Genomic DNA, 25,037 nt, shown 5'->3' with positions numbered 1-25,037 from the left:
TTATTTTAAGCACATTTACATCAGCCTCCTCTCACGCTCTGTTGTCCGCTCTCTGTTGACCCATGGGGGGTACTGGGCCTATCCACAGGGGGTATTTTAGAAGACTCATGAGACCATAGGCTTCAGTTGGTGGTACAGTAACTGAAAAAGGTTGGGAACCACTGCTCTAAACCATGAAGCAGCTTTTGGCGGTTTGAAGCAGTAAAAGCTGCGTATGTGTTTGTGTATATTTGTGAGAGTGTGTGTCTGGGTGTCCGTCTCTCAGGGTGCATTGGGTTCTGTCTGACTGCAGAGCCAGGAGAGACGAGGCGACATTGCGTAACCTTAGTAGTGATGTTATTGTTGATTACACTAAATTAACAATTCTTGTTCAATCTATGCACTTAACCATCACCATATACACTGCACCACAAAATCCTTATCACCACCATTAATATCCATTTCTAACAGTCATATACAGTTGAAGTTGGAAGTATACATACACTTAGTCATTAAAACTTGTTTTTCAACCACTCCACAAATTGATTGTTAACAAACTATAGTTTTGGCAAGTCGGTTAGGACATCTACTTTGTGCATGACAAGAAGCTTCTGATAGTCTAATTTACATAATTTGAGTCAATTGGAGATGTACCTGTAGATGTATTTCAAGGCCTACCTTCAAACAGTGCCTCTTTACTTGACATCATGGGAAAATTCAATTAAAACAGCCAAGACCTCAGAAAAAAAAATGTAGATTCATCCTTGGGAGTAATTGGTTCATCCTTGGGAGTAATTTCCAAATGCCTGAAGGTACCACGTTCATCTATACAAACAATAGTACGCAAGTATAAACACCATGGGACCACATAGCCGTCATACCGCTCAGGAAGGAGACGCATTCTGTCTCCTAGAGATGAACGTACTTTGGTGCGAAAAGTGCAAATCAATCCCAGAACAACAACAAAGAACCTTGTAAAGATGCTGGAGGAAACAGGTACAAAAGTATCTATATTCACAGTAAAACGAGTCCTATATCGACATAACCTGAAAGGCTGCTCAGCAAGGAAGAAGCCACTGCTCCAAAACCACCATAAAAAAGCCAGACTACAGTTTGCAACTGCACATGGGGACAAAGACTGTACTTTTTGGAGAAATGTCCTCTGGTCTGATGAAACAAAAATAGAACTGTTTGGACATAATGACCATCGTTATGTTTGGAGGAAAAAGGGGGAGCAACATCTCAAGACATCAGTCAGGAAGTTAAAGCTTGGTCGCAAATGGGTCTTCCAAATGGACATTAACCACAAACATACTTCCAATGTTGTGGCAAAATGGCTTAAGGACAACTAAGTCAAGGTATTGGAATGGACATCACAAAGCCTTGACCTTAATACTATAGAAAATATGTGGGCAGAACTGAAAAAGCGTGTGCGAGCAAGGAGGCCTACAAACCTGACTCAGTTACACCAGCTCTGTCAGTAGGAATTCACCCAACTTATTGTGGGAAGCTTGTGGAAGGACACCTGAAACTTTTTGACTCAAGTTGAACAATTTAAAAGGCAATGCTACCAAATACACTCAATTAGTATGTAAACTTCTGACCCACTGGGAATGTGATGAAAGAAATAAAAGCTGAAATAAATCACTCTACTATTATTCTGACATTTCACATTTTTAAAATAAAGTGGTGATCCTAACTGACCTAAGACAGGGAATTTTTACTAGGATTAATATGTTAGGAATTGCGAAAAACTGAGTTTAAATGCATTTGGCTAAGGTGTATGTAAACTTCTGACTTCAACTGTAGCTCGGAATGATGTCATTTCTCCCCTTTACTGTCCCAGAGAGACTAAGAAGCAGTGACAGCGTCCTGCTGCCTGTCACACAGGAACCGTGTGGAGGAGCAGTGACGGAGTACTGCAGTCTTTCACAGAGATAAAAAAAACAGCATTATCTGTGAGAGGCTGACACACAGAAACTACTGGAATAGAAAGTGTGTGTGTGTGTACCTTTGCATCTGAGGTCTAGGCAGAGGGAGAGAGGGTGTCTCTTCAGCATTTCACGTCTCTTATCATCCAGCTGTCCACCTGTAGTAGGTCTCCTCCTCTTCTACACACACACAGAGAATTACCATTACTATGTAATCACACTCATGTTCTACTGCTCATTAATCAGATGTACTGATGTCTACACTAACTTAACCAAACATTCCAAAAATGGAGTTGCACCCCTCCCTCTTTGCCCTCAGAACAGCCTCAATTTGTTGGAGCATGGACTCTACGAGGTGTCGAAAGCTTTCCACAGGGATGCTGGCCCATGTTGACTTCAATGCTTCCCACAGTTGTGTCAAGTTGGCTGGATGTCCTTTGGGTGGTGGACCATTCTTGATACACACGGGAAACTGTTGTGCGTGAAAAACCCAGGAGCGTTGTACTTCTTGACACAAACCGGTGCGCAACCTGTCACCTACTACCATACCCCGTTCAAAAGGCACTTAAATCTTTTGTCTTGCCCATTCACCCTCTGAATGACACACATACACAATCCAGGTCTCAATTGTCTCAACGGTTAAAAACCCTTCTTTAAAAATCGGTCTCCTACCCTTCATCTACACTGATTGAAATGGATTTAACAAGTGACATCAACAAGGGATCATAACTTTCACCTGAATTAACCTATTTTCTATACTCAGTGTGTAAATATATAGATATATATTTGACCTTATGCCTTATATAGTGCACTACTTTAGACCAGAGCGCTGGTAAAGCGCATTGGAATGTATTCTGATCCTTTACTTTTTCCACATTGTTAGGTTGCAGCCTTATTCTAAAATACACACAATATCCCATAATGTAAAGCAAAAACAGTAAAAAAAATTAGTGCTAATTTATACAAACATTTAAACTGAAATATTACATTTACATAAGTATTCAGACCCTTTACTTAGTACTTTGTTGAAGCACCTTTGGCAGTGATTACAGCTTTGCGTCTTCTTGGGTATGACTCTACAAGCTTGGCAGACCTGTATTTGGGGAGTTTCTCCCATCATTCTCAGTAGATCCTCTCAAGCTGTGTCAGGTTGGATGAGGAAAGTTGCTGCACAGCTATTTTCAGGTTTCCTCCAGAGATGTTCCATTTAAGGTTTAAGTCTGGGTTCTGGCTGGGCCACTCAAGGACATTCAACGACTTGTCCTGAAGCCACTCCTGAGTTGTCTTGGCTGTGTGCTCAAGGTTGTTGTCCTGTTGGAAGGTGAACCTTCACCCCAGTCTGAGGTCCTGGGTTCTCTGGAGCAGGTTTTCATCAAGGATCTCTCTGTACGATGCGCCGTTCATCTTTCCCTCGTTCCTGACTGGCCTCCTAGTACTTTCCACTGAAAACATCACCTCAGCATTATTCTGCCACCACCATGCTTCACCATAGGGATCGTTCCAGGTTTCCTCCAGATGTGACGCTTGGCATTCAAGCCAAAGAGTTGAATCTTGGTTACATCAGACCAGAGAATCTTGTTTCTCATGGTCTGAGAGTCTTTAGGTGCATTTTGACAAACTCTAAGTGGGCTGTCATGTGCCTTTTAATGAGGAGTGGCTTCCATCTGACCATTCTACCATAAAGGCCTGATTGTTGGAGCGCTGCAGAGAGGGTTGTCCTTCTGGAAGGTTCTCCAATCTCCACAGAGGAACTCTGCAGCTCTGTCAGTGACCATCGGGTTCTTGGTCACCTCCCTGACCAAGGCCCTTCTCCCCCGATTGCTCAGTGTAGCCGGGCGGCCAGCTCTTGGAAGAGTCTTGGTGTCTCCATCATTCTTCATTTAAGAACGAAAGAGGCCATTCAATGCTGCAACATTTTTTGGTACCCTTCTCCAGATATGTGCCTCGACACAATCTTGTCTCTGCGCTCTCCTGGCAATTCCATCAACCTCATGGCTTGGTTTTTGCTCTGACATGCACTGTCTACTGTGTGACTTTTTATAGACAGGTGTGTGCCTTTCCAAATCATGTCCAATCAATTGAATTTACCACAGGTGGACTCCAATCAAGTTGTAGAAACATCTCAAGGATGATCAATAGAAACAGGATGGACCGGAGCTCAAATTCAAGTCACATGGGTCTGAATAGTTATGAAAATAAGGTATAAAAAAAAAGTGTTTAATAAATTTTCACCAATTTAAAAAAAAAACATTTCGCTTTCATTATTGGGTAGTGTGTGTAGATTACTGAGGATTTTTTAATTAATCTATTTTAGAATAAACGTAACAAAAAGTGGAAAAAGTGAAGGGGTCTGAATACTTTCCGAAGGCACACATATATACATACGTACGTACGTGCGTATATACACACTTTTGGGGGAACTCAGTCTGGCTTTCAACTTCCTTATGAAAGTTGTAATAGTAGAATGCACAAGTTGCAATTTTGAAATTGGGTAGTTCATCATCAGTTGCATACCTTAGAGAACCATAACTAGTCAGAAATGTCCAGATCAACTAGCCCATGTCAGATAATGTTTTTTAGCTAGGTTTTTTGTGGTAATGTTGGAGTCACTCAAATGTCACAAGAATACACATTAGACATGGCAAAATGTTTAGAATTGCAAGATTATTATTATTATTTTTAAAATTGTAAACAGTTTGTGTCATGAACAGTGCTTGTTTCCATAGAAATAGACATCGCAGGATGTTCATCAATGCTGGAAGGGGGGCCTGAGTGAAAAAGTTTGGGAACCCTTGATATAGGGAATAGGGTGCCACTTGGGAAGCAATCTATAAGTGATCATCTGCTATTAAGATGATAGGAGGAGTATTCAATAGAGACAATCAGATCATACATATTTCACAGAGAAAGAGAAGGCCTAGCTGGTGGGAAGGGAGGGAGGGAAGAGAGGTGAAAAGGAGTTTCAGCTGAGGTGTGGCAGAGCAGCAGTAATGTGTCCAGGCAACCACAGACAGTTGCTTTCAGCAGAAATATGAATCAATCAATAAATAATAACAATAGGCAATTTAAAATGTGTGTACGTAGGAGGGTTGGGTATAGGAGAGGTGAACTCGTTGACCCTGACACGTGTGTGTGTGTGTGTGTGGTATTACAGGGGCCTCTAGTGGCAGCATGGTGTGGCATACTCTCACACTCACCGTTTTCTCCTGTTCTTCCTCTGCATCAGAATCCCCAGAATCATCATCTAGAGAGGAGAGACAATCAAATGACACACACTTAGATACACACAGTCAAAATACACATACACGTTTCTCTATTTAAATCACTGCCCTGTCGAACACTCACACGCACACATAATATAGGGTGATTAACATGCAGCCAGGCAGGTGTGCTGCAGTCTTACCCTGGGAGTCCTCTGGAGGTTTAGACAGAGCTTTGGCCTCGTCCACGTCTCCACTGATGGACACACTCAGGCTCTTATCTGAAACACACACAAACACAAAACGCATAAAAACCGCATGTCCTCATCAAAATGGATAATGTGACAATTTAAAAAAATGTCTGGCACACAGTCGCGTTCACATATGTAAGTGAACACACACAAACGCTCACCGCAGGCCTGTCCGTAAGCACTGGCCTGTACCAGTAGGACATAGAGAGAGGTGGGAAGGTGGCGGGCGATCTCTGTCTGTCTCTGGGTCTGTTCAAATGGCATGGAGAGATACTCCTGGACTGGGAGGGATGCCTGGGGAAGGGGACAGGATTAGGCTTCAGGCCTGGAAGGTCACAGGAGTGTGAGTTACAAAGAGTGTATGTTACCTGCATGATAGCGTTGAGTCCAGGCTGTAGAGAACTCAGGTGTTCCTTCTTCACCTCAATGCCTTTCTGGATCTTCTCCTTACTGGAGAGAGACTCCCTGTACTGCTCAGCCAGCCTAAACACACACACAACAGTGGGAGCTCATGTACTGCTCAGCCAGCCTACACACACACAACAGTGGGAGCTCATGTACTGCTCAGCTAATCTACAGAGCAAGAAAGGTTTCTCAGTGTGTGCGGCACCTCTTCCTTTGCTCCAGTTCCCAGTCCAGCCTGGCCAGCGTGAGTTGGTGGGTGTCGTCCTTGGTGAGGGGGGTGCGGGATACCTCAGGGGGGGCCTCCTGGTAGAACTCATCTACACTCACAAGATCTATCTCCTCATGCTTTGACCTGGACACACACACACACACACACACACACACACACACACACGCACACACACACACACACACACACACACACACACACACACGCACGCAGAGGACAACATCAACTTTGAAAATATACTATTAACGTTAGACATTGTGCCTCAAAACTCTTAAGCTTCTCGTTCCTGGACAAATGCAAATTAGAACCCCATCTCCCCCTGGTACTGACTTGAACTCCAGACACTTGCTAATCTCCTTCTGCAGGTGCATGACCTCATAGAGCAGGTTCTGGAGCTGCAGGTGCAACACATCTACTCTCTGCTTGCCCTGGAGGAGGGAGAGAGGTGAGGAGAGTCAATAACTGCTTTTGCCATGTGTGTGTGTAGAGGGAACTGTGAGTGTGAAAGAGAGATATATCTCTATGTGTGTGTACCTCATGCGTCTGGTCTCTCCCCCTCTTCAGTCTCATGTGAGCCAGGCGGTTGAGTTTCTTCAGACTCATAAAGTGGATACAGCTCTGCATCCTCTTCTGTTCTACCTCAGCACACTGGAGGGAAGGGCAGACAACATGGGGGTTAGAGCAAAAACTTTCTTTTAACACAGAGGAGCGTCTGTGTCAAGGTTTCCCATCAGGAAAATTTGCCGCCAAACAAGCAACTGGGAAGATTTACATTTATCGGACATTTGAGAAATTGACCTGTCACCCATGTGCATTGGGTGCGTAACCCATTAGACCGTCCACCCACGCAGCGATACTTTTTGTCAAGTAATGCCTCAATGTGACCGACAGCATCATTGTGTTTTGGTACACCAGAAGTACATTAATTTCCAATGGAATGCTGCGTTTGCCTTGCAGCATTGTGTTGCATTGCATATGTTGGATTTATCTAATGTATGCATCAAATTGTATGCGTAGACTTGACAGAAATAGTAGCAAAATGTGAATGTTGAACTTTATTGGCACACATATCCAGTATAAATGTTGGAATAAATAATTAAATAAGTTTGACTGGCCAAACCCTCCTCGAACCCGGACGATGCTGGGCCAATTGTGCGCCGTTTCATGGGTCACCCGGTCGCGGCTGGCTGCGACAGTCTGGGATCGAACCCGGGTCTGTGGGGACGCCTCTAGCACTGCGATGCAGTGCCTTAGACCGCTGCGGCCACTATGGAGGCCGTGCCATGTCAATTTTTACATGGCGGGAGATCATTCCTGCCAGAATAACGTACTGTTTGCAAAAATCCAACATCCTGTGTTTTCAGAGTCATTACAGAGTTTGACAGGTGCTGTTCGCAGTTAGAGCCAAAAAACAAGAACTGATTAGAATACAATTATGCTTAAAACAAAGTACAGCGCACATATTTCATATGAATGGCCTACATTTAAAACGTTTTGGAGAAGGCAAGTTCACTTTCTCAACCATAAATTAGTGCAAGTGCGTTGTTCAGCAGGTCATGTCAGTGGGATTGGGGGGTGGCTTTTCATTCTACTGTGGATCGCTAAAATAACTATTATGATCACACTTACTCAAATTAAATATTATGTGGACACCTACACATTTGGCAGACAAGTGTGATATATCAGTTTAGTCCTCACAACCAGAATAAAAACTACTAAATTGAATGAAAGAAAAAAATGAATCCCTTTCCAAACATCCTTGCTTTCTCTCTTAGCAGATGACCAACATCCATTTAGGGAATTCATCTTTCAGAACATTCACACCTAGCCTACTGGTCAATAAGCACACAGTCGTCTGGACACTTTCCTACATGTGCAGGTCAGTCAGATTCAGTATTTTCATATTGAAAAAATGCAACTGGTAATAGGCTAAAGTCTGACTTCACATATTGGTGCCAATCACTAGCAGCCTAAAACTCCTCCAATTGATGGAGAAATTTGGAGTGCTGCTGACAAGTTCGAGGGGATCGGCCAGAATCAGCCTCAATGCCTTGCTAAAGGCAATTCCTATCCAACATATTCTGTCTGAGTCTACATTAATAAAATATCATAGGCCTAGTTTTACTATTGATAATTAGATTATATGGCCAATTTAAGAAAATTTAGAAGCCTTTACAACAGGCCTACAAGCCCTCAGTCCAGCCTCTCTCAGCCTATTGTGGACAGTCTGAGCACTGATGGAGGGATTGTGCAATCCTGGTGTAACTCAGGCAGTTGTTGTTGCCATCCTGTACCTGTCCCGCAGGTGTGATGTTCGGATGTACCGATCCTGTGCAGGTGTTGTTACACATGGTTTACCACTACGAGGACGATCAGCTATCCGTCCTGTCTCCCTGTAGCGCTGTCTTAGGCGTCTCACAGTACAGACATTGCAATTTATTGCCCTGGCCACATCTGTAATCCTCATGCCTCCTTGCAGCATGCCTAAGGCACGTTCACACAGATGAGCAGGGACCCTGGACATCTTTCTTTGGGGTGTTTTTCAGAGTCAGTAGAAAGGCCTCTTTAGTGTCCTAAGTTTTCACAACTGTGACCTTAATTGCCTACCGTCTGTAAAACAAGCATGGGAAACAGTGTTTAAACTCTTTACAATGAAGATCTGTGAATTTATTTGGATTTTTACAAATTATCTTTGAAAGACAGGGTCCTGAAAAAGGGATGTTTCTTTTTTTGCTGAGTTTATAAACCTGTTCTGAAAGGCCCCAGAGTCTGCAACACCACTAAACAAGGGACAATATGAAAACCAAGGAGCTCTCCAAACAGGTCAGGGACAAAGTTGTGAAGTACAGATCAGGGTTGGGTTATAAAATAATATCTGAAACTTTGAACATCCCATGGAGCACCATTAAATCCGTTATTTAAAAAATGGAAAGAATATGGCACCACAACAAACCTGCCAAGAGAGGGCCGCCCACCAAAACTCACAGACCAGGCAAGGAGGGCATTAATCAGAGAGGCAACAAAGAGACCAACAATAACCCTGAAGGAGCTGCAAAGCTCCACAGCGGAGATTGGAGTATCTGTCAATAGGACCACTTTAAGCCGTACACTCCACAGAGCCGGGCTTTACGGAAGAGTGGCCAGAAAAAAGCCATTGCTTAAAGAAAAAAAATAAGCAAACACATTTGGTGTTCGCCAAAAGGCATGTGGGAGACTCCACAAACATATGGAAGAAGGTACTCTGGTCAGATGAGACTAATATTGAGCTTTTTGGTCATCAAAGAAAACGCTATGTCTGGCGCAAATCCAACACCTCTCATCAACCCGAGAACACCATCAGTGAAGCATGGTGGTGGCAGCATCATGCTGTGGGGATGTTTTTTTTATTTTTTTTATTTATTTTTTAAAATCGGCAGGGACTGGGAAACTGGTCAGACGAAGGAATGATGGATGGCGCAAAATACAGGGAAATTCTTGAGGGAAATCTGTTTCAGTCTTCCAGAGATTTGAGACTGGGACGGAGGTTCACCTTCCTGCAGGACAATGACCCTAAGCATACTGTTAAAGCAACACTTGAGTTGTTTAAGGGGAAACATTTAAAGGTCTTGGAATAGCCCAGTCAAAGCCCAGACCTCAATCCAATTGAGAATCTGTGGCATGACAAATATTGCTGTACACCAGCGGAACCCATCCAACTTGAAGCAGCTGGAGCAGTTTTGCCTTGAAGAATGGGCAAAAATCCCAGTGGAGAGATGTGCCAAGCTTACAGAGACATACCCCAAGAGACTTGCAGCTGTAATTGCTGCAAAAGGTAGCTCTACTAAGTATTGACTTGCAAGGGTGAATAGTTATGCACACTCAAGTACTGTTTTTTTGTCTTATTTCTTGTTTGTTTCACAATAAAAAATATTTTGCATCTTCAAAATGTTAGGCACGTTGTGTAAATCAAATGATACAAACCCCCCTCAAAAAATAGGAAAAATGCCGGGGGGGGGGGGTGAATACTTTCGCAAGCCATTGTATCTATTTTACAACAAGCCTACTTAACACCCATCTTAAACTAAACACATTTGGCATATTTAAAGAACTGGTTTATATTAATCAATAGGCCTACGACAACAACGACATACAATAATAATGCAAAAATCCGGGGAGATCCGGGGGTATAATATGCAGCTCCAGACAATACGGCCGGCTACATTTTTTTTATTTATTTGCTTTTATTACATTTTATCGGCCAAAAGCTGGCAATTACCAGCTAACAAAAACCCTGGTGTGTGTATGTTTCTTACCCCATCCTTGGCGCCGTTGGCTTTCAGCTCCTGGATATCGTTCATCAGTTGGGCCAGAGCTTCACAGGTTAGTTTATATTGCTGGTAGTCCTCCTCTGGGTCCCTGCCATCCAGCTCCACCTCCTCACTATACACACGTACATCCTGAATACACACACACACACCAAAGTAGTCAATTTCAGTAATGCTCCCTCCTCTCTGCAGTTCCCATCTTGACCCCCACCCCCCTCCCTTCCTCCACTGTACCTGCTGTCCACCCCTCTCCTCTCCAGTGCTCACCTGGTCCCCCTCTCCACGGCCACGTTTCACCTCCGGTGTGCCCATCTCGCTGCGGAGAACCTTCGACTTGCGCTTCTTCAGGGCGTCAGACATGGCTGGTCAACGTCAGACTAGTCTAGGACACTATAGGAGGTTTTTGGTATGGAAACAGACCGGTAAAAAATACAATGCCACTCTAAATAATATTTACATATCTTACATTACTCATATCACATGTATAAACTGTATTTTATACCATCTATTGCACCTTCCCTATGCAGCTTGGCCATCGCTTATCCATATACTTATGTACATATTCTCATTCACCCCTTTAGATTTGTAAGTATTAGGTTGTTGTGGGGAATTGTTAGATTACTTGTTAGATATTACTGCACTGTCGGAACTAGAAGCACAAGCATTTCACTACACTCGCATTAGCTATCTGTTTATGTTTATATGTATGTGACAAATAACATTATTTTATTTGTTACTAATGCATTTCACATAAATAGCTATTTACCAAAGTTCAACAAATGTTAATCATAAGTGACCATACGATTGTTCTAAAAACAAACGTCAGTAACTGAGAGGATCTAGCTAGGTAGATGTGCTGAGCGATTACTGCTATTTGAGATTGGTTCGTTTTCCGTTAGATTTGAGCCAAAAATAGCAAACATTCAATTGCCAAAACATTGAAAATATTCCATTGTCTCTGTCAGGTCCACAATGGGTAAACATCAATACAAAAAAAGGAAATTACTATGAAATAATACAATATTTCAGTTGTGTATATTACTTATGACTTTATTATTTTGAATTCCTTAAAGTCTTCATCTCAGCTCAGGCAGTTGCAGCCAGACAACGATCTAACGTTATTTCTGTACTGTCTTTAGTCATCCAATTTAGCTAGGCTTGACAGCCTACGTATGCTGTACTCGTTTTTCAAAGTAGATAAGGCATACTTTCACGAACTGTGTCTATCCTTCTCATCGTTGTGTTGTGTACATTCCTCTCTCATGCGGTCAGTGTGTATCAAACCTAATGTAGCAGGCGTAAACGTGTATTACAAGGAACCCAAACTGGCTGCACACGTGCATGAATTTATTTTGTCCCCCCACACCAAACACGATCACGACACGCAGGATAAAATATCAAAACAAACTCTGAACCAATTACATTAATTTGGGGACAGGTCGAAAAGCATTAAACATTTATGGCAATTTAGCTAGCTAGCTTTCACTTGCTAGCGAATTTGTCCTATTTAGCTAGCTTGCTGTTGCTAGCTAATTTGTCCTGAGATATAAACATTGAATTGTTATTTACCCTGATATGCCCAAAGGTCCTCTACTCCAACAATTAATCCACACATAAAACGGTCAACCGAATCGTTTCTAGTCATCTCTCCTCCTTCCAGGCTTTTTCCTTCTCTTGACTTCATATTGCGATTGGCAACTTTCATAAATTAGGTGCATTACTGCCACTGACCTCATTCGTCTTCAGTCACCTACGTGGGTATAACCAATGAGATGGCACGCGGGTACCTGCTTCTACAAACCAATGAGGAGATGGGAGAGGCAGGACTTGCAGCGCGATCTGCGTCAGAAATAGAACTGATTTCTATTTTAGCCCTTGGCAACGCAGACGCTCGTTAACGCGCGCGAGCAGTGTGGTCAGCCTATTACACGAACCCAAACCGGCTGCGTGCGTGCATAAATGTATTTTGTCCCCCCACAACAAACGGGATCACGACACGCAGGTTAAAATATCAAAACAAACTCTGAACCAATTACATTAATTTGGGGACAGGTCAAAAAGCATTAAACAAAGTTGCCAACTTGCTGTTGCTAGTTAATTTGTCCTGGGATATAAACATTGAGTTATTTTATCTGGAAATGCACAAGGTCCTCTACTCCAACAATTAATCCACACATAAAATGGTCAACCGAATCATTTCTAGTCATCTCTCCTCTTTCCAGGCTTTTTCATCTTTGGAATTATATGGTGATTGACATCTAAACTTTCATAGTATTACGACGACTAGCAATTACGACGAATTGCAATGCTCGCGCAAGCGAATGGTGTAGTTGGGCTATTAGTCTGTGCGAGCCGGAAAGAACAGGTGCAATGGATTATGGTCATTGTAGTTAATAACTACGTTTATTCCTTGAACTTTGTCAGAAAGGAAAAGAGGCAAAGCGAGAGGTTTCACTTGCCAAAATCTGTCCAAAATAATCCCAATGCATTTCTATGGGTTTATTTTGGAGCTAAACTTGTCGCCTGCCTTCCCAAATTTGGAATGACCCCTTCCCAACGACGATTGTTAGGGCGGAGACATGAGCATCTCGTCATTATAAAAAGCTCTCTGACTAGGTTGAATAGTTCCTTAATGAAAACTACAATTCCCTTCAGCCCAGCGTCCCACACAGTTCTTGCCTTGATTTCTCTCGTGGATGATTTGTTTTCGTTCTAGAAAACAACGCTGGGCTCACAAAAAAAAACTAAAACTGAATGGAATTCAAGTAATTGAACCGATGTTGGTCAATTAGTTGTTTAATACCCCCGCCCCGCCGAAATGGTGGTTAATCGCCCAGCACTACTAGCCACGATGTAGGTACGAAACTTGGTGATGCTTTCAAATTATGTAGGAAACGCCATGCACATTTATGTTCAACAATTCCAAACTGTCCCTCTACAAGTCAGAATGTTCAATAAACTTAATTTGAACTCTGCTAATTGTCTGTGGTGTTGGGTCCTTCAGTTGGTCTAAATTTGAGACAAAATATCCACAGGATAGTGTTCTTAACCCGTCTTCAAAACATGGGTCTATGTGTGGCAATCAAGATTTGTTTTCTTCTGACCAAAGGCAGCTGCTGAACACAAGACAGAAGAAAACACCTGCCTGTAACCAAAGTGTTTAGGGGCTTACATGATTTTGCCAGGTGATTTAAATTTCAACGGTAGTAGGGGCGCTCTAAAAAGTAGGGTAAACAATACTTTCCTGTTGATATTTTGTCCAAAAAAAATCGAGTGGATGAAGGTACAACTGCACAGTTAGCGCCTAGACCCCTAGTTACCTCTAGGTGTCCACGCAGTGAGCCTAGCCGAAACATATTCTACCAGTTGTTATCGCTGTTGGTCCTTTCGAAGGTAAGAATGCGATACTATATATCCACAGGAAAGTATAATTAAGTCACCTTATCAAAGTGCTGGCAGTGCTTTCATATTTCTATCACCTGAAGCATGTGCAGAACTCGGCAAGTATGGTGTGGCCGATGTGAAATGGTTAGCTAGTTAGCGGTGGTGCGCGCTAATAGTGTTTCAGTTGGTGACATCACTCGCTCTGAGACCTAGAAGTAGTTGTTCCCCTCTGCAAGGGCCGTGGCTTTTGTGGCGCGATGGGTAACGATGCTTCGTGAGTGACTGTAGTTGATGTGTGCAGAGGGTCCCAGGTTGGGGCAAGGAGGGGGACGGAAGCTATACTGTTACATATGCACGCATGTATTGTCATCGTGTGTACATGCTTCAGGTGACAGCAATCTGAATGTACTACCAGCACTATGAATAGTTGATTTGATTATATTTCCCTGTTGATATATTGTCTCATTCCTACCTGCAAAAGGACCAGCCGCATGGACAACCGGTAAAGTAAGTTTAAATATCAGTTTATTCAACACTCTGGCTTGTAGAGGTCCTGAGAGTAAACTTCCCTGATTCAATTGCACATTTCTGCCAGGTGTAGAATTCAATGCAATGTTGGGTTTCCAGGCAACCCACAGGGTAATATACTATTGGAAGGTAAGGGTGCTCTCAAGCGGCTAGACGTTCTTTACCATTCGGCCAGCAGCTTTGCCAGCAATGCTGCTTAGAGGACACATAACTGCACTCTATACTCCTCTGTAAACTGGTCATCTCTGTATACCTGTCGAAAGACCCACTGGCTGATGCTTATTTATAAAACCCTCTTAGCCCCCCCCCATTTGAGATACCTACTGCAGCCCTCATCCTCCATATACAACCCCAGTCAGATTCTGTTAAAGGTCCCCAAAGCACACACATCCATGGGTCACTCCTCTTTTCAGTTCGCTCCTGCTAACGACTGGAACGAGCTGCAAAAAACACTCCAACTGGACAGTGTTCTCCATCTCTTCATTCAATGACTCAATCATGGACACTGACAGTTGTGGCTACTTCGTGTGATGTGTTGGCTCTACCTTCTTGCCTTTGTGCTGCTGTTGTCCGTGCCAAATAACGTTTGCATGTTGTTATGTGGTGTTGCAGCCATGCTATGTTGTCTTAGATCTCTCTTGTGTTTTTTGTCCTATATTTTTAATCCCAGCTCCCGCAGGAGGCCTTTTGGTAGGCCGTCGTCATTGTAAATAAGAATGTTTTCCTTACTGACTTGCCTAGTTAAAGTCCAGCATTGACGTTGTCGTGCTGAAAAACTTACTTCCTGATGTTGCGGTGTGAATTTAGCCAGCAGTAAACAACAGCCTCACGCGATGTGCAACATCAAGAATATCTGACAATTGTGAAAATTTGTTTTATATAAGGAAGTACGCATATTTCCCTTTTTTTCCAACGACAAGTCATTAAATCAAGTTAAGGAGAAAAACGACGCATTTCCAGCCTAAATGGAGGATGTTTTATGTACGAGCCGGTCGATGGGGGACACCAGTGTATTGCTGGCTGAGCACATTGACAAACGACGTAGAATAAAATACATAATAGCTCCATCTTGCGGCCGGTTGGGCTACCGCACAATTGAGTTCAAATGTAATTTTATTCTACATTCTGGCTTTTAAGGAACACTTCGACGATTTTGCAATGCTATGTTTGACTGTATATCAAGTATTGGTATAAAAGTCAGATTTATTAGGCAAGCCAGGTTGGAGCTTTGTGTCAAGCGAGCCAGCTAAAGTTAGCAAATGCACAAACTAGGTAGCTATCAAAGTAGCAATAACACATTTTACAGGCAACACACATACTCACCAAAACACGAAAAACTAAATCAGAATTCATTTAACCATAAATCTCGTGCACAAGTTGTTCTAAAGACACTTTGTTTCCAGTTCCAAAGCAAAGCACTATGGGTAACGACCTTCTTCGTTGGTGGCGACAACAGCAGGTAGTTTAGCGAGGAGAAATGCATACCGCTTCTTAGGGTACTGGAGGCCCGAACCTCAGAGAGTACAGTATCTCGACTGTCTCGGTCTGTTCTCGTCAACAATGAACAAAAATATAAATGCAATTTCAACGATTTTACTGAGTTACAGTTCATAGACGGAAATCAGTCAATTGAAATGAACTCATTAGGCCCTAATCTATGGTTTCACATGACTGGGCAGGGGCACAGCCATGGGTGGGCCTGGGAGGGCATGGGCCCACTCACTGGGGAGCCAGGCCCAGCCAATCAGAATGAGTTTTTCCCCACAAAATGGCTTTATTACAGACATAAATACTGAGTTTCATCGGCTGTTGGGTCTCAGATCCTGCAATTGAAGAAGCCAGACGTGGATTGGGCTGGCGTGGTTACACTTGGTCTGCAGTTGTGAGGCCACCGCACCTGTCAGGTGGATGGATTATCTTGTAAAATTAGAAATGCTGACTAACAGGGATGTTAGCTTTTCACGAAATAAGCTTTTTGTGCATATGGAAAATTTCAGACATATTTTATTTCAGCTCATGAAACATGGGACAAAACTTTACATGTTGTGTTTATATTTTTGTTTAGTAAAAAATATAATTTGCACCACAGTGGTAGGTATACACAAGGGTTTCAGTCAGCAAAAATGCTTATCTGGAATGATCAGTTAACTATTTAAACTCCCACTCTTGGCTTGCAGCGGTGAGTCTACAATAAATAAAAGGAGTCTAAAATAGAAAGTCCAAAAATCATTTATTCATGGTTCCCAATGACATATTCAGTGACCTCTCCTCCCCAATGGCACCCTCCATCACTTGGCCATATCGATGAGACTCTGTAGGGACGTATGGACCCAGGTCTTCTCTCCCGATGTAGATGATGATGTGTCCGAAGGTGTACAGCTGTTTGGCAACCAGCGGCATGAAGACAATGTTGTTCTCCTCAGCCTTGGTCTGGATAAGGTCGTTGGTGGACAGGCTGGCACCGATGCCACACTGTGCCACGCTTGCAGCATCCCGACGCGCTTGCTGGAAGTCCTTACGATGCTCTGTGTGTGTGAGATACGCTATGTTCTCACGTGTACCGGGCTGCATGTACCCCCCCACCTACAGAAGGAGAATGAGAAGGGTGAGTATCATACTGTAGACCCCTGGAAGAGTAGTAGATGCTTTTGCAGCAGCTAATGGGGATCCTAATAAATACTAACCTATACAAAGGTCAGTTCTCAGTTCATGTTGTCTGGTGCTGTGTGTGTGTGTGTGTGTGTTTGTAATACTAACCTAGGCTAGAGGAGACAGTGCGGTTCATGATGTCCAGAGCTTCATTGTCTCAGGATGGTAATTTGGTGGTTGAAGATATCCCTCTAGTGGTGTGGGGACAGCATCACTGAACATGGACTTCCAGCCCAGGTACCACCTAGTAATCTCCTCATAGTTTGGCAAATTGGGTGGGGTTATATCCTGCCTGTTTGGCCCTGTCCGGGGGCATCGTCGGACGGGGCCACAGTGTCTCCTGACCCCTCCAGCCTCCAGTATTTATGCTGCAGTAGTTTGTGTCGGGGGGCTAGGGTCAGTCTGTTATATCTGGAGTATTTCTCCTGTCTTATCCGGTGTCCTGTGTGAATTTAAGTATGCTCTCTCTAATTCTCTCTTTCTCCCTCTTGGAGGACCTGAGCCTTAGGACCATGCCTCGGGACTACCTGGCCTGATGACTCCTTGCTGTCCCCAGTCCACCTGGCCGTGCTGCTGCTCCAGTTTCAACTGTTCTGCCTGTGGCCATAGAACCCTGACCTGTTCACAGGACATGCTACCTGTCCCAGACCTGCTGTTTTCAACTCTCTAGAGACAGCAGGAGCGGTAGAGATACTCTGAATGATCGGCTATGAAAAGTCAACTGACATTTACTCCTGAGGTGCTGACCTGTTGCACCCTCGACAACCACTGTGATTATTATTATTTGAACCTGCTGGTCATCTATGAACATTTGAACATCTTGGCCATGTTCTGTTATAATCTCCACCCAGCACAGCCAGAAGAGGACTGGCCACCCCTCATAGCCTGGTTCCTCTCTGGGTTTCTTCCTAGGTTCTGGCCTTTCTAGGGTGTTTTTCCTAGCCACCGTGCTTCTACACCTGCAATGCTTGCTGTTTTAGGCTGGGTTTCTGTACAGCACTTTGTGACATCAGCTGATGTAAGAAGGGCTTTATAAATTAATTTATAAATTCATTCATTGGTTGAACGAACTTGTCCTTTGAGTGGATGAGCCAGAACAGCATCACTGAACATGGACTTCCAGCCCGGTTACCACCTAGTAATCTCCTCATAGTTAGGACTGTTACTGAGCCACGAACACAGCACCTACAAAAAACAGTTATCTGCATTTACCCTACTATTTTAGGTCTAAGCAACAGCAAAGGTAATCATAAATGAATAAGTCAATGTGCTTTCTCACACACATACACTACTGGTCAAAAGTTTAAAAAACCTCATTCAAGTGTTTTTCTTTATTTGTACTATTTTCTACATTGTAGAATACTATGAAATAACACATATGGAATCATGTAGTAACCAAAAGTGTATAACAAATCAACATTTTATATTTGAGATTCTTCAAATAGCCACCCTTTTCCTTGATGACAGCTTTGTACACTCTTGGCATTCTCTCAACCAGCTTCACCTGTAATGCTTTTCTAACAGTCTTGAAGGAGTTCCCACATATGCTGAGCACTTGTTGGCTCCTTTTCCTTCACTCTGTGGGCCGACTCATTCCAAAGCATCTCAATTTGGTTGAGGTTGGGTGATTGTGGAGGCCAGGTCATTTGATGCAGCACTCCATCACTCTGCTTCTTGGTAAATTGCCCTTACACAGCCTGGAGGTAGGTCATTGTCCTGTTGAAAAACAAATGAAAGTCCCACTAAGCCCAAACCAGATGGGATGGCGTATCACTGCAGAATGATGTGGTAGCCATGCTGGTTAAGTCTGCCTTGAATTCCAAATAAATCACAGTGTCACCATCAAAGCACCCCCACACATAACACCACCTTCTCCATGCTTTACGGTGGGAAATACACACATGCAGAGATCATCCGTTCACCCACACCGCATCTCACTCCAGACCAAAGGACACATTTACACTGGTCTAATGTCCATTGCTCGTGTTTCTTGGTCAAAGCAAGTCTCTTCTTATTGGTGTCCTTGAGTAGTGGTTTCTTTGCAGCAATTCGACCATGAAGGCCTGATTCACACTGTCTCCTCTGAACAGTTGATGTGTCTTTTACTTGAAACTCTGAAGCATTTATTTGGGCTGCAATTTCTGAGGTTGGTAACTCTAATGAACTTATCCTCTGCAGCAGAGGTCATTCTGGGTCTTCCTTTCCTGTGGTGGTCCTCATGACAGTCAGTTTCATCATAGCACTTGATGGTTTTTGCAACTGCACTTGAAGAAACTTTCAAAGTTCTTAAAATGTTCTGAATTGACTGAACTTCATGTCTTAAAGTAATGATGGACTGTCGTTTCTCTTCGCTTATTTGAGCTGTTCTTGCCATAATATGGACTTGGTCTTTTACCAAATAGGGCTCTCTTCTGTATACCCCCCCATCTTATCACAACACAACTGAATGGCTCAAATGCATCAAGAAGGAAAAAAATTCCACAAATTAAGGCACACCTGTTAATTGAAATGCATTCCAGGTGACTACCTCATGAAGCTGGTTGAGAGAATTCCAAGAGTGTGCAAAGCTGTCAAGGCAAAAGGTGGCTATTTGAAATATATTTTTATTTGTTTCACACTTCTTTGGTTACTACATGATTCCATATGTGTTATTTCATAGTTTTGATGTCTTCACTATTATTCTACAATGTAGAAAATAGTAAAAATAAAGAAAAACCCTTGAATGAGTAGGTGTTCTAAAACTTTTGACCTGTATTGTACATACCTGTAGCCACTTGGGGAAGTAGTGTTTGTCCAGCAGTGTTACGAGGCTTGAGGGAGACAGCATGCCCTCCCAGTCTAACATCCAATTGAACGTCTTCATCTGCTGCTGGTGTGGATTTATTAACAGGTCCCCCAGACACAGAGCTATAAGAGGGGAGGCAGAGCATGAAGTATGGAACTACTGTTCTACTAAGTAATATCTGTCTGCTTCCTTTTCACTTTATATAGTGCACTACTTATGACCAGAGCTGGTCAAAACCAGTGCACTTGCATTTTAATGTGGGTGTGTGTGATAATGTACAGTGCGGCAAAAAAGTATTTAGTCAGCCACCAATTGTGCAAGTTCTCCCACTTAAAAAGGTGAGAGAGGCCTGAGAAAAAAAATCCAGAAAATCATTGTAGGATTTTTAATGAATTTATTTGCAAATTATGGTGGAAAATAAGTATTCGGTCACCTACAAACAAGCAAGATTTCTGGCTCTCACAGACCTGTAACTTCTTCTTTAAGAGGCTCCTCTGTCCTCCACTCGTTACCTGTATTAATGGCACCTGTTTGAACTTGTTATCAGTATAAAAAACACCTGTCCACAACCTCAAACAGTCACACTCCAAACTCCACTATGGCCAAGACCAAAGAGCTGTCAAAGGACACCAGAAACAAAATTGTAGACCTGCACCAGGCTGGGAAGACTGAATCTGCGATAGGTAAGCAGCTTGGTTTGAAGAAATCAACTGTGGGAGCAATTATTAGGAAATGGAAGACATACAAGACCACTGATAATCTCCCTCGATCTGGGGCTCCACGCAAGATCTCACCCCCGTGGGGTCAAAATGATCACAAGAACGGTGAGCAAAAATCCCAGAACCACACGGGGGGACCTAGTGAATGACCTGCAGAGAGCTGGGATCAAAGTAACAAAGCCTACCATCAGTAACACACTACGCATCCAGGGACTCAAATCCTGCAGTGCCAGACGTGTCCCCCTGCTTAAGCCAGTACATGTCCAGGCCCGTCTGAAGTTTGCTAGAGAGCATTTTGATGATCCAGAAGAAGATTGGGAGAATGTCATATAGTCAGATGAAACCAAAATATAACTTTTTAGGTAAAAACTCAACTCGTCGTGTTTGGAGGACAAAGAATGCTGAGTTGCATCCAAAGAACACCATACCTACTGTGAAGCATGGGGGTGGGAACATCATGCTTTGGGGCTGTTTTTCTGCAAAGGGACCAGGACGACTGATCCTTGTAAAGGAAAGAATGAATGGGGCCATGTATCGTGAGATTGAGTGAAAACCTCCTTCCATCAGCAAGGGCATTGAAGATGAAACGTGGCTGGGTCTTTCAGCATGACAATGATCCCAAACACACCGCCTTGGCAACGAAGGAGTGGCTTCGTAAGAAGCATTTCAAGATCCTGGAGTAACCTAGCCAGTCTCCAGATCTCAACCCCATAGAAAATCTTTGGAGGGAGTTGAAAGTCCGTGTTGCCCAGCAACAGCCCCAAAACATCACTGCTCTAGAGGAGATCTGCATGAAGGAATGGGCCAAAATACCAGCAACAGTGTGTGAAAACCTTGTGAAGACTTACAGAAAACGTTTGACCTCTGTCATTGCCAACAAAAGGTATATAACAAAGTATTGAGAAACTTTTGTTATTGACCAAATACTTATTTTCCACCATAATTTGCAAATAAATTCATTAAAAAATCCTACAATGTGGTTTTCTGGATTTTTTTCCCTCATTTTGTCTGTCATAGTTGAAGTGTACATATGATGAAAATTACAGGCCTCTCATCTTTTTAAGTGGGAGAAATTGCACAATTGGTGGCTGACTAAATACTTTTTTGCCCCACTGTATATATTTGTTGTATTTACAGTGCGCATTTGTAAAAGAGACCTAGGTCTCAATATCTTCATTGTTAAATAAAATAAAAAATACAGGGAATATGGTGCCATTTGCCTTTCTGAGGCAATCAGGGCAGTGTCATTCAGCTGGCTCTAGGGGACAAGGTTAGTGTGTGTACCTAGTTTAGGGATGATGTTTTTGACCATGAAGGCCTCCCAGGCACCAGGCGTGAACACATCTCTCCATGGTTGGAGGATGAGGCGGGCAGAGCCGTCACTTGGGTGCCAGCGCTGCAGTGCATTGGCCAGTTTACTGCGGATTGGCGGGTACAGAGGCTCCAACCGTGATTGGAGCAGAGGCAGCCAAGTGTGGATGGGCACACTGTCCGTCAGGGGGTTCCAGCTACCCACCTATCATAGAGAAGGTGTAGGGTTAGTGGAGATCGAAAGCGTGTGTTCATGATGTTTAGGGTTCTGGATAGAAAAGAGCAGACACTCTGAGCTACCCTACCAAGACCAAGCTACTCCTACTTTAAGGTTCTGAAAAGTTTAGCCAAGACAGCTTGGCACCATGCCATGAGTCTTCATATTTGTATCACTGATATAGTGCTGATGTTTGTCTGTGGGATTGTACCTCTCTCTGGAGCCTGGGGAAGATGAGTTGTTCCAGGAGGTGGTTTAGTATCCAGAGGGGCCCAGACCTCCACACAGTCCACCATACGAGGCTGCCACCCCGATACACATACTCGCAGCACCGGGATCCACACCTCCCACAGCAGCCTGTAAACACACACACACACACACACACACACACACACACACACACACACACACACACACACACACACAAACACACACACACACACACACACACACACACACACACACACACACACACACACAGAGATATTTTTGCCACTTGCCTGCTGGGGACACACAAACACCTCTGAGGTGTGACATGGTATTGACTTACCTGTGGTAGGGGTCCATGTGTGCTTCAGGGGCGTTGGCGTGGTGTAGCTGACCTGACTCCAGGATGGCTCGCCACTGACCCACCTCCTCCAGACCATATGAACTATCCTACAGACAAACAGCAGGAGTCAGTGTAGGAAACTAGGAGTACATGTGAGTGTTTCTATCACTTGGTGGTGCCTCCACAACTGAAGGTGGAGCAAGCAAGGGAGTGTGTGTGTACCTTGAGAGGGTCCCATGTGTATAGTTTCTCTCTGATAAGTGGATGTACTACAGCCGCAGCCAGATAACCCAAACCTAGAGTCTAATACTCCTCACAGAACTCACTCTGTAGGGTCGCAAAGATACCAGCACACTCCTAGAGCGAAAGAGAGAGAGAAAAGGGTATACAAGGTTCAATACTGTGACCACTGTTATTCTCCATCTTCAACAATGACCTGCCCTGAGAGAGCACAAATACTTGTGTGTGTGTGTGTGTGTGTGTGTGTGTGTGTGTGTGTGTGTGTGTGTGTGTTACAGTGAAATGCTTACTCATAGGCTCTAACCAATAGGGCAAAAAATGTATTTGGTGAACAATAGGTAGGTAAAGAAATAAAACAGTAAAAAGACTATATACAGAAGCGAGGCTATAAAAGTAGCAAGGCTACATACAGACACCGGTTAGTCAGGCTGATTGAGGTAGTATGTACATGTAGATATGGTTAAAGTGACTAAGCGTATATGATGAACAGAGAGTAGCAGTAGCGTAAAAGAGGGGTTGGCGGGTGGTGGGTGGGAAACAATGCAGATAGCCCGGTTAGCCAATGTGCGGAAGCACTGGTTGGTCGGCCCAATTGAGGTAGTATGTACATGAATGTATAGTTAAAGTGACAATGCATATATGATAAACAGAGAGTAGCAGCAGCGTAAAAAGAGGGGTTGGGGGGCACACAATACAAATAGTCCGGGTAGCCATTTGATTACCTGTTCAGGAGTCTTATGTCTTGGGGGTAAAAACTGTTGAGAAGCCTTTTTGTCCTAGACTTGGCACTCCGCTACCGCTTGTCATGTGGTAGTAGAGAGAACAGTCTGCGGCTGGGGTCTTTGACCATTTTTAGGGCATTCCTCTGATACGTACTGCTTACAGCCTCTGGATGGCGTCTCATTCCGACCCCAGCCTCGTCTGCAGACTGGAGCTCTCGTGGCTCAGAATCACCACCACGTCACGCTCATACTGCAGACGCCGCGAGGACTACAGCCAACTGGAGAGACGGGAATATTTAGTTAGTTTATACGAGTTTCTGAGTTCTCGGGAAATAGGGTTATAGTAATGGGTGAGATGTGTGGTAATGGGTTAAAGGTTCTTGTTTCATAAAGGGTCAGGGGTTAGAGGTCACCTGTAGTATGTCTTGCTCCTTCAGGTCGATCAGTAGTTGCAGGTTGTGTTCCAGCTCTGGCAGGGCAAATCCAGACGTCTTCTGCTCATGTGCGGCTACGCTCTTTGGAGCCTCTGGTACACTGAGTTTGTTAGTCATCTGACTGTAGCTATAATACACCTGCTGTTCCCTGTCTATCATATCTATCACCTAGAGAGAGAGAGGGAGATAAAAACAGCAATTCACATGTTGTTGTGGAATATTGACTCAGAAATATAACACTCTTACTGGAACTTGTGAATTCAAATGAGACTTTAATACAAAGTAGCAAAGCCGTGCTGATCCATGGAACAACCAACTTTCTAAGCACGGAGCTCTGCCTTCATAGCTTTGCAGCCTCACATACAGCATATGGATACACCCCATATGTAGATGAAATAACTCCCCTTGTCCTTTCACCACCATTATCTTTCAGTCTGAGTTCTTGCTTGTTCACGCCCAGAAACGCCCACATCTGCTTCGGGTTAGATTATAATGGTGGCGGGACTCCTTACGTAACACAAAACTAATACATTTGATTGTATATGCATGTGTTTCACTCTTTGGTCATCCTGTCCTCATGTTCCCTGACATCAATGTCAGATGCATGTGCATTAGTTAATGTAATCATATACACCAGCTAGTGTTGTATGTGCATTAGTTAATGTAACCATATACATTGGCTACTGGGATCTTTAACCTGAGCTTTCCCCAGAACCAGCTAATGTACTTGGTGACATCATTTTTATCTTAGTCAATCAATTTTTTTCTCCAACAAAATCTGTTTCTGGATACTTAAATGACCAACTATGCATGTGTGTTTGTGCGCGTGTTCCCCCTCACCTTGACCTGAGCCAGTTCTCCAGCGGGTGTCTGTGTGGTCCGTCCAGCTTGCCATTAGCCTTCAGCTGTTCTACAGTCCTGTAGGAAGACTATGTTTTTTTCTTCCCTCCCCCACCCACAGGATCCCTACGCCACTGACTTGGTCCCTCTGGAACTCCTAGGGGGGGGGGGGGGGGGTATGGTAAGGCATACATCATTAACCCAGATACAAATCTATGCGTAAACCATGAGTGGGATCATTTCCACGTGTGAGATTTATCAATATGAACGTTTGCTTGAGAGTGTGTGTAAATGGTAGGGGTGCTGCGATTATTTTTCCAGCTCTGAAGACTTCTATATCAGTCGGCTAATATAGGACT

The 25,037-nt window shown here is 43.6% G+C and overlaps 1 protein-coding gene and 1 pseudogene across 2 annotated transcripts in view; both read right to left on the bottom strand.

Annotated features, from left to right (window-relative positions):
- The window catches only part of LOC139389362 (THO complex subunit 5 homolog), a 35,358-nt gene extending 19,697 nt beyond the window's left edge, over positions 1-15,661 (bottom strand). The window contains exons 1-11 of one of the 2 annotated variants that reach the window (XM_071136069.1): positions 15,535-15,661; positions 10,567-10,689; positions 10,288-10,431; positions 6,530-6,643; positions 6,326-6,423; positions 5,972-6,118; positions 5,730-5,844; positions 5,523-5,655; positions 5,314-5,391; positions 5,108-5,154; positions 1,991-2,090 (exon numbers count right to left, since the gene is read on the bottom strand). In XM_071136069.1, coding sequence (XP_070992170.1) covers positions 1,991-2,090; positions 5,108-5,154; positions 5,314-5,391; positions 5,523-5,655; positions 5,730-5,844; positions 5,972-6,118; positions 6,326-6,423; positions 6,530-6,643; positions 10,288-10,431; positions 10,567-10,659 — 1,069 coding nt within the window. In that variant the 5' untranslated portion in view covers positions 10,660-10,689; positions 15,535-15,661. Of the gene's footprint in view, positions 1-1,990; positions 2,091-5,107; positions 5,155-5,313; positions 5,392-5,522; positions 5,656-5,729; positions 5,845-5,971; positions 6,119-6,325; positions 6,424-6,529; positions 6,644-10,287; positions 10,432-10,533; positions 10,690-15,534 lie in introns of both variants that reach the window. The other variant, XM_071136067.1, reaches the window with a different exon arrangement.
- An 838-nt stretch (positions 15,662-16,499) lies between these two features.
- LOC139389510 (tuftelin-interacting protein 11-like) lies at positions 16,500-24,872 on the bottom strand (annotated as a pseudogene).
- Between the last annotated feature and the right edge of the window lie 165 nt (positions 24,873-25,037).

This window comes from Oncorhynchus clarkii, chromosome 30 (genome assembly GCF_045791955.1).
Source record: "Oncorhynchus clarkii lewisi isolate Uvic-CL-2024 chromosome 30, UVic_Ocla_1.0, whole genome shotgun sequence".
Classification (NCBI taxonomy): domain Eukaryota; kingdom Metazoa; phylum Chordata; class Actinopteri; order Salmoniformes; family Salmonidae; genus Oncorhynchus; species Oncorhynchus clarkii.
The sequence above is the reverse complement of the archived record's forward strand: the minus strand, read 5'-3'. Positions and strand labels throughout refer to the sequence as shown.